This window comes from Botryllus schlosseri, chromosome 5, assembly GCF_051294905.1.
Source record: "Botryllus schlosseri isolate E-star chromosome 5, Bs_hap1, whole genome shotgun sequence".
NCBI lineage: Eukaryota > Metazoa > Chordata > Ascidiacea > Stolidobranchia > Styelidae > Botryllus > Botryllus schlosseri.
Genome location: NC_137240.1, coordinates 23761508 through 23779876, shown reverse-complemented (window position 1 = coordinate 23779876; position 18369 = coordinate 23761508). Strand labels below are relative to the sequence as shown.

The window sequence follows — 18369 nt, the reverse complement described above, 5'->3', positions numbered from 1 at the left end:
TTGCCCCCCCCCCCCCCCCCCCAGCCCGACAATGGCCTCGTGGCCTCCATATGCCGACGGTCCCAGATATAAAATCGCAAGCCCACATTGCCGTGTGAGAACTTCAGACTGCTTAATTCAGTTATAAGACGTCTCTGTGACTTTTATGTAGCTGTCCTTGTTATTGACACAATCAGTCCTTCACAGAGACTGATACAACTCGACGGCGAGTTGGACTGGAGCAATCGTTGCGAGTAATGACTGGCTCAGTATGATTAACTGACTGCATATAGTCCAGACACAATAAGTTCCCCTTTGTGTGTATTGTAGAATGACGATCAAACAACCCAGACTATAGCATATCGTTAAAAATTACGTTGGCAAATACTCTAAATATGAGATCACAATAGTGACAGTTAGAATCAAGAACGACAAAAGACCCTGTTTACATTACGGCGACTACGGAAAGACTGAGCATGTGCTACTACACTTGCCCTCATGCGGCGAGGCGATCATGTGTGACGTTATCATAGATACGGTCTGAAAACTAACGTGACATAGCCGCCCCCGTGGCAAAACATAATTGCAAAAGGCAGTTATCGTTGAGACACAGGAACAAATGAAGGAACGGAGGTTTTCAGATAATGAAGACAATCGGGGAGTGAAGAAATATACAAACCAGGAACAATGTACAGAAAGCTAATACAGCATCAGCAAGCGACGGCAATGTACAGAAAAGGTGCATCATGAGTAACTGCGATGTAAAATTGGCAAGATCAAGAAAGCATGCAATAAGAAAGGGAAGGTTATTCCAGTTCAAGACGACACAATTTCCGGATGTCGCGACTATAAGTACCAATGGGCGTACGTACAGTAACTTTACGCACCAATCCGTGTTTATCAGGGAAGACCTCCTCAACAATAGCCTTGGGCCACTTGCCGCGGGGCGCATTTGAGTCAGACATGAGGACTACATCTCCTACTTTGAAGTTAGGCGTTTGGTCAAGCCACTTGGAGCGAGATTGCAACAATGGTAGGTACTCTTTTAACCACCTTTCCCAAAAGAGATCGAGTTTGCGCTGTACACAACGCCAATTTTTGGAATAGTCATCTGCTTTGCAGAATTTGTGAGTTGGGACAGAGGGGTCAAGCCTTCCGAGAATTATTGAATTGGGAGTCAGACACGGTAAATCTCCTGTGTCATCGGAAAGTGGCGTCAATGGCCTATCGTTTAAAATACGAGCGACTCCATAAAACAGTGCAGATAATGTGTTATCGTGAAATACTGCATTGTGATTCAGAGCATAAAGAACACGTTTGCACAGGGCTACTACTCGCTCGACGCAGCCATTGAAGTGCGGGGCGAGACTGGGCGAAAAGTGCCATTGGATGCCTCTGTCGGCTAGGGACGAGGCCACTTGCTTTGAGTTTAGATTACCGACAGCCTTCGCAAGTTCTTTTTGCGCACCAACAAAGGTTGTAGCGTTGTCACTGAAAATGTGGGCTGGCCTGCCCCGGATGTCACAGAATTTGAAAAATGCCATCAGAAAGGCTGATGTTTCTAGGGATTCGACCACTTCTAAGTGGACAGCACGGGTACATAGGCAGGTGAATACGCAGCCGTAACGCTTGAGCTCGGTGCGATTGCGTCGGCAGGACAACGGACCAAAATAATCAACCATTGTGTAATTGAAAACATTTTTGTGTGGCGTGAGGCGGTAATGCGGGAGGTCGGCCATGTATTGGGAGCCTAGAGTCGCTTGTCGACATTGACAGAATATACATTTGTTGAGTACTTTGCGAATGGAAGTCTGGCCTCTCATGATCCAGAATTTTTCTCGAATTAGGGACAGAACTTGTAGCGTGCCACAATGGCCATTCGTGACATGGTAGTGGCGAATGATCAAGCGAGTGACATGGTGCCCGGAAGGCAATATCATAGGATTTTTTGCATCCTCCGGGAGCTGAGAGCGATTCAGTCGGCCTTTTACACGCATAACCCCATTTGAAACGTACGGTATCAATTTAGCCAAAGAATTGGGAACAAGCTTTTTGTTAACGAGAAACTGATCGGCGGCGCGCGCGTTGTCATGAAACGGTTTGGTGGCACCAGGGAACGACTCGCTTTGCACAAGTCTAACAATTTCTCTTGTAGCTTCCTCCAGCTCATCGACGGTGAGGAAACCGGTGCGCGGTGTAAGCAGCGGGTCTCCAGACGGGCCTTTTGTCTTCTTGCGCAGCACAGAACGTAGTCGTAAGATCCAGGCGGTCGAGCGGACGAGTTTCGTGAAAGAGGAGAAACTGTTCAGGTAGTCGTCCAGCGATCTCGTTGTAGGTGTTACGTCTATCGAAAACACTGGTTCGATTTTTGTTGCGGAACGGTGAGCTTTGTTGTGTCCAGGCCATGAGTCGGCAGGCTGGAGCAAGAAGTCGGGGCCCGCGAACCACATTCTTGCGAGCTGCCAACGATGAGGCATTACGCCACGTGAGCCGATATCTGCTGGATTGTTGGCGGAGGCAACATGCTGCCATTGATCGACTCGCGACAGAGCACGAATCTTGAGTAGTCGTTGATGTACAAAAGTGTCGAATCGGGCTGAAGTGCTCCTGATGCTTTGGAGCACCGAGGTACTGTCGGTCCAGTAGTGAACAGTGTCGATATTGTAGTCAACATCTTTTATAACGTCTCGGGCGAGCTTGATGCAGGTTACGGCAGCCGTGAGTTCCAGTCTGGGAATGCTGGGAGCATTCTGCGGCACGACTCTGGAGATGCCTCTGACAAACGACACGTGGACGTTGCCGTCAGAGTCCTCGAAACGAAAATAGCAACAGGCTGCGTATCCGGATTTACTAGCATCGGCAAAAGAGTGTAGTTGAATGTTCACCGGCGAGAATCCTGGTGGTTTATAACACCTGGGAAAAGAAAGCTTTTCGAGTTCCGGAAGCGAGTTGACCCATTTGGTCCACTTCGCACTGAAGCTCTCGTCGATCGGTGTGTCCCAATCTAGGTCGAGACGAGAAATTTCCTGTAGGAGTGCCCTTGCTGGTAACAGGAACGGGCTCAGGTATCCGAAAGGAGTATAGATCTGAGCGATTTGACTTGCGATGCCTCTGCGAGTGAAAGGCTTAGGTACGATGTTAGTCCGTGCACGGAGTGTGTCTTCATTCATGTTCCAGATAACACCCAACGTTTGCTCGTTATCTGAATTCGCGAAGTCGAGATCAACCAGATTGGAAGCGCGGGCTTCTCCGGGAATCCGGGACATAATCACAGAACTACCGCTGGCAAATTTCGTCAGATTGAATCCGTAATGTGCGAAAAGCGTTCGCAGTTCTTCGACGGTCTTGATAGAGGTCTCGAGATCATCTGACGAATGTAGTATGTCATCGACATACGTGTTCCGCAAGATACAGTCGAGAGTAGGCTTGGCGGCGCTCGTGCCGTTTTGTAAGACTATCTGTCGTAGACAGAATTGTGCAACACAGGGAGAGGACGTGCTTCCGAATACGTGAGATGTCATCTGGTAATCGGTTGCTCTACCATCTAGTTTGCTGTCAGCGAACCAGAGGAATCGCAAGCTGTCCGAGTCTTCTGGATAGGTTTGTATTCTCGAGAACATCTGTGCGAGGTCTGCAACCCAAGGGTGTCTGCCCATACGGAAACGGCATAGGACCCCGATGAGAGAAGAATTCACGTCAGGGCCACTGAGCAGTTGGCTATTTAGACTGATACCGGAGAATTTGCGGCTTGCGTCGAAGACTATTCGCATCTTTTGTTGTCGGGTGTGAAAATGGACGAGGTAGAACGTTCGATCGGAGGAGGGCAGCAGGTCTGGCGGAACAACTTGAGCGTACCCTCGAGATAGATACTCGTCGATTTTTTCTTTGTACTTTCGAAAGAACTCGGGATCTTTCGCGAATTTCAAGCGCTGGGATTCGAGCGATTTCTCAGCAGCTGCTCTGTTGCACGGGAGCTTCACGTCTTTCGTCCGCCACGGAAGGCCTACCTGGAAACGACCGTTCAGTATGCGTGACGTGTCTTTCATTACGGCGAGCGCGCGCTCATCGTCGATCGAATGTTGAGTTTCGTAGGGGTCAACCCAAATGTCCGAAAAATCAGCGTTACAGCTAGAACACAATGGCAATGTACGCGAATCGAAATGCTTAGACATACGTGTATCAACGTGTACGAAATTAATATCGATAAAATTGGCACTATTAGGCTCGGAATCGGAGCTCGCCATGGTATAATCTGAGCCCCCAAGACACCAACCAAAAACCGAAAGCTCGGCCCCGGGCAAGCCATTCTGAGGCTTGATAACTTCAGTGCTGGGGTAGCGCATTAGGAAATCTTTCCCAATAACCAAGTCGACATCATTTGTGTCGGAAACCGGTATATTAATGTGGCTGAGGTGAGTGCATTTAGAAATGGTATCAACATTTGGAGAGTGATTGAACACATCAGGAAAGTGGGGAGAGGCAAGCACCTCATTTAAATCAATCACCGTGCTCTGATCAAGGCCTCGGACGGCAAGGGCCACCACTTCTACCTCCCCCTCGGCGGTGCCCGTAGCTGTTTTGGTTCGACAAGCAATACGATCACCATGTATATTTAATTTTTTGCGCAGGCGCTCTGTGCACAGTATAGAGCCACAGCCTGGATCTAGGAATGCGTTAGAGGTCACTCTAACTTTTGAATCGGGGGAGGTGATTATGACCGGTACGACGGCTAACCGCACAGGATTCACTTTCCCGTTTAGCGAGGAGGACATCGTGTTGACGTCGGCGAATATTTTATTTTGGAAACCCCAGTGGAGTAGGGTGTGATGCGATGAGTTGCAGCCGTCGATGTAGCACTTGCGTTCTGACTTGCATGTGCGGGGGTCATGCCCGTAATTCAGGCAGGTGGTGCAGATCCGCTTTTCTTCCACGCACTTTTTACGCTCGTCTGGGGTCTTTTTATGGAAGACATCGCATTTGTAGATCTGGTGTGCGCCATTGCAGAGATGACAGCGCGGTGGCGGCGCTCTTTGCGAATTGCTTTGTCGATGTTCGTTGGAGGCGCCGACGGGGCGCTCGACGGACGTTGCGTTCACTTTCACTTGCGTGGTGCATCTTGCGGCTCTGGCGGTCGGCATGTTGGCTACGAGTCTTCCCATGCGAGTTCTCCCGATATCGGCTGCACTCACGACAAAGTCGACGAAGTCGTCAAAGGTTGGTTCGATGCCGTTTTTCATCGTATCATTGTACTTGTTCGTGAATCTTGTCATAAAGTTTTTGGGGAAGCGCTTTACTATTTTGTCGAAAACGCCTGGCGCGTTCACTTGCGCTTTTGCTCTAAGTTGTGCAAGGACGTACCTGGCCGTTCTGAGCTCGTCAGATACTTTTTGAAGCGCCCTACTGTCGCTAGGTTCAACAGGATCATCTTGAGTTAAATTATCAATGAATGCATCAATAACGTAGTTTTCGCGGCCAAATTTATCGTACAGAATTTTGCGGGCATGCGAGTAAGCTTCCTCGTCATGCCGATTAGCACGACAGCCAGAAAGTGAAGACTTCGCATCACCAGTACAAAACGAGATCAATCTATTTAGCTTGGTTCGGGCTGAGTGCCTCTCACTAGGATGCGCATTCACAGGCTCGAAAGCGGAATCAAATTCATCGATAAAACGGTAGTAATCTCGCGGGCTACCATCAAAACTTGAGATTGTTATGGTCTGTAGGTCCATCCCACGTTTCATGGAGCCTAGCATACTGTTTAATGACATGGCACAAGGATCGTTATGCGAGTTCGCAGAACCGTACGGTGGAATAGAAGCGGCATGATCCCCATGCGGGCGATAATAACTAGAATCGGTTTGGTCGCGTGAATGAGGACTGTGCCAAGTGTGCTCATATGGCGCGTAATGTCTATTGTCGGTTTGATCGCGATAATAAGAGGTTGGATAGGTGTGCGTGTATGGCACGGCATGACTATCGGAGGTTTGATCGCGATAATAAGAGGTTGGATCGGCGTGCCCATATGGCACGGAATGACTATCGGCGGGTCGATCGCCATAGCGAGAGGTTGGATCGGTGTGCGCGTACGACACGGTATGATCGCGATAACGAGAATTGGGATCGGTGAGAGAGCGATCGCTCTGCCACTGTGGGGTACTTTGAGAATACGAGGGAGTGGCTGCCTCCGAACACGAATGAGCAGGCTGGGGCTGTGTGCCTATCTCTCGAGCCTGGCTACTAGGATCATCAGCTGCGAAGCTGACGGACAGCCGACTACTACGGTTAGGGGTTTGTCTTAGATCATGTGCGACTTGTGTACCAGCCGATGCAGTTGACTGACGAGTGTCTGTCAACGATAGGGTTACCGCCGGCTCGGTGGCGAGCCTCTGCCCAGCACTACTGACTGTTGCAGATGCAGGCGATCCCCAGGTAACGAAACTCGATGATTGAGTAGCGGGCAAATCTAAAGGCTCAGTACTCACAGCTCCGCTGTCCACGTCGAGGACAAGTGGTGCCCGTGCTCCGACGGAACCACCTTCAGATTCTTCTTCTTCGGCGATTTTCAAGTTCGAAGTAGCTTCGAGAATCTCCAGATTTTCTTCAAGTTCAGCTTCGATGCTAGCTTCTTCGGCTTCGATTCTTGCTTTTCTGGTTTTTTCTTTAGCTTTTCTTGCTTCTTGTCTGAGTTTCACTTTTTCGAGCGCTAGTCTCGCATTGTGTGTTGCGGATGATTTTTTGGAAGACGTGACCGAATGAAGACTTGCCGGTGTTTCTGAAGTTCGAGGCTTAATGTAGTCAAGTGTGATATTGGAAGAAGAGTTTACGTTTACATCTCGGTAGTCTTGGAAAACGCGGAGGGCCTGACGCTGACCCTGTACGACTGTCGACAACAGTCCTTGTATTTGCGAGACGCTCTCTTGCAGAGCAGGATCCATTTTTGCTTTTTTAATTAATCTGTAGAACTCATCAAGGAGTTTATTGCATCGTCCGTCTAGTTCGGCGTTGCACTTGACAACGTTTTCAATGGAGGACGCATTCTGTATAGCTGAGGAGAAAGCGTGTTCAGCTTCCTCGTAAGCAATTCTGGAACTTTCCAGGACTTCGTCGATATGCTGCTTGTTCAACTCCTGTTGACCAACGGCTTCTCCAGTTCGATCCATATCGAGGTCCGTCAGCTCTCGTAATTTTTAACTTATGTCCTTGTTATTGACACAATCAGTCCTTCACAGAGACTGATACAACTCGACGGCGAGTTGGACTGGAGCAATCGTTGCGAGTAATGACTGGCTCAGTATGATTAACTGACTGCATATAGTCCAGACACAATAAGTTCCCCTTTGTGTGTATTGTAGAATGACGATCAAACAACCCAGACTATAGCATATCGTTAAAAATTACGTTGGCAAATACTCTAAATATGAGATCACAATAGTGACAGTTAGAATCAAGAACGACAAAAGACCCTGTTTACATTACGGCGACTACGGAAAGACTGAGCATGTGCTACTACACTTGCCCTCATGCGGCGAGGCGATCATGTGTGACGTTATCATAGATACGGTCTGAAAACTAACGTGACAGTAGCCTAATGATGAATAAACATAACATTATTTTTGCTTATAATGACCATTTCTACATCTTCTTTGCCTACAATCATTCTTCATTTCACTTCATTGCTTCGCACATCCGTAACATGGCTCGTGGTAAAAAATCATGTCATTGTATGGCAGAGGTGTCAAACTCAAATTGCGTCGCGGGTCGCGAATTCAAGCCTTCAAATCGCCCACTGGCCGGACCAGTCAACTGATTCCAAAATGTTACCTCGTGCCCTTGCATTTTAGTTCAATACTTTATTATCAGGCATGAATAGATAATAAACGGACGATAGAGGTTTTATTTTAGCAAGTCGCAACACCTTTATTGGCGATAAATGGAATTGGCAAAAATACGATTATTGTCCGGTTTAATACAGTTACAGTTATTAACCGATAAAACAGTGGCGCTAACGACGATATAAGTTGACATATTTCGATGCTCCCTTTGCTGTAGTCGTGAGGAATACAACATATTTAACTGTAAGCGCGGACGTTGGAATGTGGATTATTATTATTAAAGCGCAAGTCGGGTTTCTCTTCCCAAGTCTGGGTACCTATATTGGTCGGGAAGTTACACAGCGGTGCGATCATAGATATTTGAATGCTGTAACAAATATATTTTCCATGTAAACTGCATATAACGGTTCCGCATTGGCGCTTTCGCTTTTGTGAATAGCTACTGTTTGGTCCATTCCCCCCCTCCCCCCCCAAAAAAAACAACTCGGAACTCAGTGTGCACTTTTTGCCTTCTCGAATTAGAGAGAGCGAAACCACAACGCCGTAGTCGGTGGTTATATTATGGCCTATGTAGGTTTGCATTTAAAACAAAAATCAATTTAAAACAAATATGTTTAAAAGTAGGTCCTTGTTTCAAACATGTTTTTATTGTGTTTTTAAGCCATGACGCCACGAAAGTTCAATTCTGACGTCATAATGGATTGACAATTGAAAATATAGGGTAAATATAGTTCCTTTGACCGACTATCTTGATGGTACCAACCACCCCATATCGTATATGCCGGCTTTATCGGGTGGGATAATTGTCCATAGGCTCATACAACATGTTTTTGGAAAGTATTTACACTATTAAGGCATGATTTTACAACTTTAAAAAACCCAATTCTTTTTAAAGGGCCTTAGTTTGAACCACCGTTTAAAACATGTTTTAAAAAGTGTTTTAAACAAGTATTTGTTTTAAATGCGACCCTACCTATGACCGTGCCCGACATTTGCTGTCATGGACAAATATTTATTGAAAGTATTTCCTGCAAATATTCTCAACATTTGTTACAAATGTGCTGGATACTAAAAAAAAATTCAATCTACTCAGAATTGCTCCGCTGGCTGGATGAAATCGTCTGGCGGGCCGTATTTTTGACACCCCTGTTGTAACGGAAACTAAGGGATTTATTTACGGCAATGTCGACTAATACCCGTTTACTCAACACCTTGCTTGCAGGTGTAATATTGCAATACCATGGATATGGAGAAGACCGACGAAGCATCTCCTCAACAATGATTGATTTGAGCAAATTTGTGGTCAGGCGCAGTTAGCTATATTGATAGCAATAACGAGGGCTTGGATATAAATATGAGACGAGTGACCTACTATTTTATATATCTGATATTTATATAATAGTATGGAAGAAGTTCGTATGACAACGAAATAAACCGGGTCAGTCTTCAACGCTACCAAAGACCCGAGACCAAAGGCGTATGTATATTGGATATTGTGTAGCCCAATAATATACACTCGGTTATATATTCCCGGCATTACCGGGATGTAACTTTTCTGATTCATTTTACACTGGTCAACAAATTTTCCCTCAGTTTTTTAAATGATGATGTGACTAGGTGATTGCATATATATTTTTCATGCTGTATCCGAAAATGTCTTTAGCTTTTTCCCTAGCCCATCACACTTTCAAGATATTGTCCAATTTGTATTCTTCGAAAAATAAAAATAACTATAATTAAATATTTTTCGTATGACTAGACTTGGCTCGAGCCACTTTGCAAATATGACGTGACTTAACTCGGCGTATCGGAAATGTGCATTGACACGTGACACGGAGAAAAATTTACGAGTCAATTTCAGGTCATCAAGTAATCTGTGTCGATAAAAATCACTGTATATCTTGCAGATGTTCGGATTTTTCGCGATGCGCTGGTTTAACGTTGTGAGAGCGACCAATCATTCGATCAATGATCGTGCGCTTAACCTTTATTGAACACAAACGAAGTGATTGGAGCTTACAGCTCTACGTTGTCGTAAACTAGTAGTAAATTAAATTCATTGAATAGCCAAATATCTATCTCTGTTCCATAGACTGCTCTTTGAATAGTATATTCATATTGAAATAAACCCAAAATTATTTTGGCTGACACTTGTCAGGGGTAATCGTCATCAACTAGTAGAGAATTGAAGTTACGACACAGTGAAAACTAACAGGATTTTTACGACAGCGCAACTACTCCCTCCAACACGTAAAGACGTCATTGTATATCAACAATCGTATCACAAATACGACGTCACCGTCATGAAATTTCGAATGATCGGGCGGAGACTGGAGAGAGCGCTTAAGCTCAATGTAGGCCTACTATTTTAGATTGTACACAAACTCCTTCTGTAGGCGCATGCTTGGTTGGTGTATTTTGATAAAAGTCGACTCCAAGCCACCCTAATGAAAAGATGGATTAATATTTTCTGTCGATGTTCATGAATGACTAAACTTGAACATTTTTTCATCCTCCATCGCGAAAGGAGAGGTGAGACACTGGTGAGGCACAGACCAGTCGTGCCTCACGTGCAATCACGCAATTCATCATAAACAGCTCAGAATTCGTCAGCAACTAGTAGAGAATTGGAAAGAACATTGTATATCAACAATCGTATCACAAAATATGACGTCACGAGCTTGAAATTTCGAATGAGAGAGCGTTCAATGTAGGCTACTATTTTCAGGTGATACACGAACTCCTTTTGTTGACAGAGTTTGGGTTGGTGTATTTTGATAAAAGTCGACTCCAAGGCACGCAAATGAAAGTGTAAACGGCCCCTACCAACGACGCGAAATCTGTCGTCTCGATAATTATTCGCACAAATCGGATTATCTAACAGATGTTTGCCGATGGCAGAATTAATGGCCTTTGATCGGTCAGCATCAAGCTTAACCGGATGAGTTAAGGGTGAGCTTTTCACCGAGTCCGACGCACGTGCTCTGATAAATCTGGAGACATGCTGGTTTATGCTTTCCTGCAGACGCTTTGACGTTCTTCCTACGTAGCCACAATCACAGTGGCACTTATATTCGTACACTACATTACTTTGTTGAAGTGCGTGTTGAAGGAAGCAGTTGTGTAGTCGTAAAAATCACATTGGTTTTGACTGTGTTGTAACACTTACTGACCGCAGAAATCAATTGTTTTTCAAAGCGGGTGAAACTAAGACCAATCCAAGGTAAATGGATATAAACATCTTTGGTTGTTCGTTCGTTCGGCTCTGAATTCGGCTCAGAATTTATAGTAACTGTTATCAATCAAAAGCTATTGTCACACTGATTCCGACAATCCGAATATCACCAATCTCATAGTACCAGAACCTCCTCAAAATCGCCAAGGATTGTGAAATTTGGCTTTATTACGTACAATGACCGCGCAAAGAAACATTAGCAGGGTGAGGCGCAGAGGAAACTGCCTCACTCAGTATTCGCAAACCATTGGGCAATCGCAGCACAGTGAAACGCGCTATCGATCTCGAGAACCGACAGTATTGTATGAATCGTGGAGTTGCGACAGCCAATACGTAATGCGGAGCAAATACATTTCCTGACTGATGTAGCTGTTATGTAGCCTATTTTCTATCCATAGGCTACCTACCATTTTGATGGGTAGGCTAATAGATACTCTAATAGCCTGCGTTGTTGTTTGTGGCATTTATGATGTTTTTCGACTGCAATGATCACGACCCACCAATGGGCCATGAAGTTATTTCAGGTGGTTCACGAAGAAGTTCCATGTCAGTGGTTCTCAACCGGAGATCCGCGAAGCATACCCAGGGGGTAAGGGAAACCTCTAAATTGCAAACTGATTGATAACCTAATTTGTATATTTTCAATTAGGGAAAGCATGAGACAGTTTCGCTCCACAACTGCTAAAACCTCAGAACTCATATCATCAGAATGGTCGTCTGAGATGAAATATCCTACTGTGCAAAGTCATTTTGGATTTGAAGTTGTCAGTCTCAGCAAATTAGTGAACAGTCGTTTGAAACAGAAACTCTTGAAGTTTTTTTCCTAATTTGTCCCATTGAATAGTATATTCATATTGAAATGAACCCGAATATTTTCGGCTGACACTCGTCCAAATTTGTCCCAATGAAGGAATTGAAACTTCGCTACGAAATCCTCCCCTGCGATATACATAACCACTATTCCATAATAACTTCAAGATGAGATGCTAGATGAAAATAATTATAGGCTGGACGTGACATGTTCATTAAAATATATGGTTCTCAATTTTGGTGCCCATGTTGCGGCAAGCTTGTAATGACTCGAGTCATGACTCGAGTCGCGTCCAATTCGAGTCACGATATTCTGATGACTCGACTTGACTGGAGTCATGTTCTCAAAATATGGAAACGACTCGACTCGTCTCGAGTGAATATGTGTATTGACCAGAGGTGGTCAAAGTAGTCAAGAAAGCTACTCAAGTAGAAGTAGAAGTAGCGACGAGAAAAATCTACTCAAATACGAGTAGAAGTACTTCTTCCATAAGCAACTTAAAAATACTTGAAGTAGAAGTAGAATTGACTGACTTTAAATCGACTCAAGTAGGGGAGATGTGGTACCGATGGATCACTGGGACCGAAAATACTTTGAAAATTCTCTATGATAATTCCATGATTACACTCCGAGAACTTGTCCACAATTGCTTGCTGGCAAAATCTTTCCTCACATACAAAAAAATTCGACGTGCGCGAGCTATGGGGTCTCTCACAGATGTTTTTTGTTTTGGGGGGTGTAAAGTAAATTTATATCGACATATACATTTTTCTTTGTAACCTTCAACACGAACAAACCAGCAATCATTTTTATTGTGAAGTGCAGGGCTTGTATCAGGCTATATAATGGCACCTATTATTTTTTTCAGTACTTTCCTTGAGTGGAATTTTTTTCGATTCATTTATAAAATTCGTAGGGTGGGGACCGATGATACAATAGCCAAATCAAGCAAAAGAATCAAGCATACTAATCATAAAACAAATGAAACATGCCTACGTACAGAAAATCTTTATGTAATAATTGCATATGATGTTTTATCGCTATAACGAGGTCTTTGGAAGTCACACTGTCGATTTTCGGGCAATATGCATGTACCCTCAAATTTATAAGTCCGAGCCTAAATCGAAACGTGATTTTATGACAACATTTGAGTTAATATTTATTCTATTTCTTGACGGTTGCGATCAAACATTCTTCTTTGGCTTACTGTAGCTTAGATTATAATGCTGAGCAAGAAAAGTTGTCACATCTGAGGTATTTAGGGTATATGTGTCATAGGACTCCGGGCCGTGTGCCATTGGACCCACCGGGTGGGGACCGATGACACGTTCGAGCAACAAATTTTGCACGTCCATAAATATTTTTTTAAAAGACGGATATTCATGTATATGTGCGCGATAGGTAGAGCTTGTATCAAAGTGCTGAGCCAGCAAAAGACCTGCTGTTTTCGGCTGAACATTTTGGGGCTAGCGATCATTTTCCAATTTTTGATTAATCGGTACCACATCTCCCCTAAGTAAGTAGTTGTGAAACGATCGTCATTCGTTCGCACGGATTGTCAAAAACTGCAAATTGATATATGCGAAAGTTGCAGAGCTTGATTCATATTGATGCATGCCAGGAGGTATACAATTTTCAACTGCATAACCATTAGTTCGCATCATGGGATGAAAATGATAGTATTGATCTGGAAATGCGATACTAATCCTCTGTTTATTCGAACAGCCCGTTTTATAAATGTCATGATATGGCGCCCTCCCCCTTATTATATGGCGCGTATAGTTTAGTTTAGTCGAAGAACAATATGGAGAAGTTGTATCGGATTCCGTGTAAACATTTGGGAGGTTAGTAAACATTACTAAAAAACATGATGGATCGTAAAAATGCCATATTGTGTAGCTATGACACGCCATGGGCTGTTAGAATAAGATATGATGGGTAAATGCTAGATTGCGAAACGGTAGTTTCAAACGTTGTGATGGGCCATATTAACTGTGATGAAATACGTCGTATGGGCGACAATGCGGTGCGAAAGGGGCCTCACAACCTGCTACCTAAATAATATTCACTTTCGTGAAAACATATTTGTAACTCCATATCTACTTTGTGTGAAGCGCGACGGAAATTCTTTGTTTGACCTAAATTTTCTTAAAACTGAAAGTTAGAACTCTGTGAAAACAGTTCGAGAATTCCCCAGTTTCCCTTTCTATTTGAAGAGTTACACTACTTTTACTTGACAAACTGAAAATAGCGAAAAGTAAGTAAGTAGATCACAAAATATCACGAAGTTGAAGTAGAAGTAGCGAATATTCTATCTACTTGAGTAAGTACCAGAAGTAGCGGAAAACTACTTGAGTACTTCGAAAAAGTAGAAATACTGCGTTACTGACAACCTTTGGTATTGACTCGACTTGGACTCGAGTCCTCGCGCATGACTCGAACCAAGTCATATGACTCGAGACTCAGACGGCCTAGGCCGACATTTCATTGCAATTTCGAAGAATAGTTGCGAAACCCCACTATTGGTATTTCGTCTATTGGTACTGGTAATTGAAAATGCGATCAGAAACTGGTAAAAGTGAGGTAAATTGGTACATTATGAATGCGAACCATTCGATATCACCAAACAGAGTTATAAAACGTAGGTTTAACAAGACTTAAGCACTGCAGGGCTGTGGAGTCGGTAAATTTTATCACCGGCTCCAACTCCGACTCCGACTCCGACTCCTGAGTCTTTCAACGTACCGACTCCGACTCCGGCTCCGACTTTTTCATATATTACAATTTTCACTTCATTATGACATCTTTGGTTCGAATTTATTGCATTTTAACTGCGCGTCACTCTATGTATAGAAAAATCAACACAAAACGAGCATGCAACTTGACAATCTAAAAATTTTACTTGCTTCGTTACAAAAGTTTGCTCGAAATATTCAGCTTTCCGTTTGTGAATATTTAGTGACTCTTTGATGTGAACTTAACCCGCAATCACACAACATCACGAGCAAAATACACTACATACACTAAATGATGCTTATTCAACCAATCAATGAGATTGATATCGTTTTTTGATGTAACTAACCTAGCAGGCGTACGGGGTCAATCAATCTTGACTTCATATGGTAACTGTATCATTGAAACCAAATCCGTGCGATTGAGGTATTGGCTGCAGCTGTATAACTTGTGGGGTAGTCTAATATCGGTAGCAAGTATAGAAACCTGTTTTACACTCTGCTCAATATCAATGCAGCAACACTCAGACGCCGAATACATTGTCCGGTATGGCCAAGACCGTTAAGGCGTAAGCTTATATTCCCTGGATAAGTCCTCGTCGAAATTGTTGGCAAAGCGACGTATGATATTGATTTTATGGGAGTATTGTATCATCTGATTGCCTGTAGGTTGATACATTTATCGACCTAAAACGCCAATATGTACTTCAGCATTGTGACATTATGTGGCCCGAGTCGTCGCTGGGTATCGTGCACATTAATATAGGCTATCACTTCATTGAAAGATAGGGTTGGAATTAGCAATAGGACGTAACGTGACGTCATGAGGTTCACGTTCGCGTTCACACAGAACCTTTCAAAAAGGTTCGCGCTCACACCAACCTGAACCTTTCAGAGGTTCACACCATCCCTACTTTAAACTTACCGACTTCGACTCCGACTCCAACCTTGACTCCAACAGTATATTACCAATTTACATCGAAAATTATATGCCAATGCGACGGTTAAATGACTATCATATATAACCAATAAACATATGATTAACGATGACATGTAAAATTGTTTCATTGTGGCACACAGCTCGAATTATTCACGATGCATGAAAGATTGCCTTTCTAAATATCCTTTCTTTTTCATATTTAATCAGTTTTCATAACATGAACGCTTTAATAACCTAATATGTATGAATCATTCAAAAACGACGTATATCCCATAGTGTATAATTAAAATCTAGATAAAACAATCGAAATGTTGCTCTTGGGTATGGGTCAGCATGCTATTAGCTGCAGCTAATACAAAGATGCATCTTACTAATTTTCTCATTACACACTGTACTGATTACAAGCACACACACTCTCACTCCTAATAGACATTGGTCATAAACGAAATTTAGGAAGTAGTCAAATACCATATGTTTAGTCTACGTGCACTTAGTCAAGTATTCAGGGACTATAGGACTTGCAGTCTTTCTCATTCATTTGTTCGACCAAATCAGTTAAGCTACACTAGAAATATTTATAATTTTATCAAGTGGGAAGGAGCGTTTGGTTATATTTACATCAATTTTACAACCAGACGATATATTTGCTCTGTCACAATATCATGGTATAATTCCAAAAATTGCATTAATTTGTGACTGCGCATCGCAAAGATGCAGATTGCTTCTTTTTTCCTCTATGCATCTGAATTGTAATTTGCAAATAATGTCCAATTCTATCTATCCTATGTCAGGCGTGGTCAACCTTTTCGGCCAAAACGCCACATGAGATTTACGAACCATTGCACGGGCAACTTGACTGTTGATAACCTTTCTTTCAGTCGTCCGATATTAGGTAACATTGAAAACAAGACTTACATGACTACGCTTTAAAGTTGATAACAAATATGTCATGAAAAATCCGTGTGCAGCTGTACAGTGAGCAGTCATACCCTGGTCGCGCGAAGCACGAAATTATTTCAAAGTTAATGAATGAATTTGATCAATAAATATATTACTTGCATATATTGGGGGTCGCCTCTGTATAGCAATGGGCTCGTTTGGCAAGGACAGGATTATTTGGCGTTTTAGACATAGCAATATCGACGGTTTCGGTGAACAGCATGTGTCTGTCATTCTGTGAAAATGTTTCATCGCCGACGATATCGCTGCGAGCGCACAAGCGAAGTCGCATGCTGGACGACACGTTATCTCCTAATTGCGAGAATAGTTGGACTCAATTCTGTAAATTACGCGTATTTATAATTTCCAAGAGGGGTTCCAATACTAAATGCAAGAAATGTGAAAAAAATTATGCGAAGTGCTAAGAAAAATTTCAAGTCAAATAAATCTGCTACGGAATATTCTACTTTATGGTTATATGCGAAGATTTGCGATGAATGTGGCTGGGCCCTATGGTTACGCCAATGCGTCGAAAATGATGATTTAGTCATCATCAAATTTCGCGGTCAGGCTAATCATATGTTGGTTGGCCTTGCAATTTTACCTGATATTATATCTAATTTCGAGAATTGCCACGTTGGCCGCACAAAACCTTCTCGCGGATCACATTTGGCCTGCGGGCACGGTCTGGCCACCACTGATCTGTATCGTTACTAATAACAGTGATATATGGTACAAAAATCCTTAAATAGTTATTAGAAATTTAAAGATGCCTTTGAAAGCACTTGTTTTCATGATAACGAAGTTGGAGTCGGAATTGAAGTCAGGGTCATTTTCACAAACTCCGAATCCGACTCTAGTTAGTATTTTTTCCACGACTCCGACTCCAGCCACTACAGTTTTCCCGACTCCGACTCCAACTTTATGAAGCGAAAATTAGCCAAACTCTGACTCCGACTCCACCGACTCCAACTCCACAGCCCTGTTTAGCAGTCTACACACTGACTTTGACTCGGACTCGAGTCATAATACCATGACTCGGACTCGACTACTCGCTGACTTGGACTCGGACTTGATTCGGTGCTGAATTGAAAATGACTCGACTTGAGTCGAGTCAAAACTATAAAAATGAGATTGACTAGTGACTCGGAGCCTTGTCACTTGGTCCAAACCATGTGATGCGGCCATACCAAAAGTGTCGTAGGAAGTGTTACGCGTTAATATTGCATTCGCCTTCACTTACCGTTTTGTATATGGATTTTCGGCACTCGGTCATATCAAATCAAAGACGTGGATTTTCAAGACACGACCACTCTCCAAGAAACACAGCTGCAAAACTTGCTTTGAAATAGTGAAAGTATGCCTAATTTTTACACATTTTGTTATATTGAAGAAAAGTTATATTCTCATGCTGTTCATCACAAGTCTACAGTTAATATTTGCACAAGACATATGAAGGTTGCACCATAATTGAGCTAAATTTGAACTAAAACTGGAGTGGGCCGCGGGGTCCGTGACGGCAAAAAAGGAGTCAGTGAAGACGAAAAGGTTGCGAACCACTGTTCTAAATGTTACAGCTGGACTTTTCGATACAATTTTTCAAATATTCCGAACACTTTATTTTCTCAAGATTAGACGAGTAAATGCACATTCTGCTCCTACAAATCAAACTTTGACGACCACTGTTCCCTCTAAACTGCGCGCGTGCGCTGCCGCGCAATGCCTTTAAAGTTGCCGCGCGCAGTAAAACGTGTGCCACGAACAAAAAAGCCGCAGTGATGACCTCTTTTTTTGTCGTTAAGCACTGTTCTCCAAGGGACGGCGCAGTGAGTTGGTGAGTGCGCGCAGACTAGTGAAAAATTAGAGGGAACATTGGTCACGACCCTTCTATATCAAAATCA

At 43.3% G+C, this 18369-nt stretch overlaps 1 protein-coding gene across 1 annotated transcript; it reads right to left on the bottom strand.

The window, feature by feature from the left end:
- Positions 1-785: 785 nt before the first annotated feature.
- On the bottom strand, positions 786-7139 carry LOC145440004 (uncharacterized). The gene has a single exon (XM_080317667.1). It carries the CDS (start codon positions 7137-7139, stop codon positions 786-788), a length of 6354 nt encoding a protein of 2117 aa, XP_080173793.1.
- Between the last annotated feature and the right edge of the window lie 11230 nt (positions 7140-18369).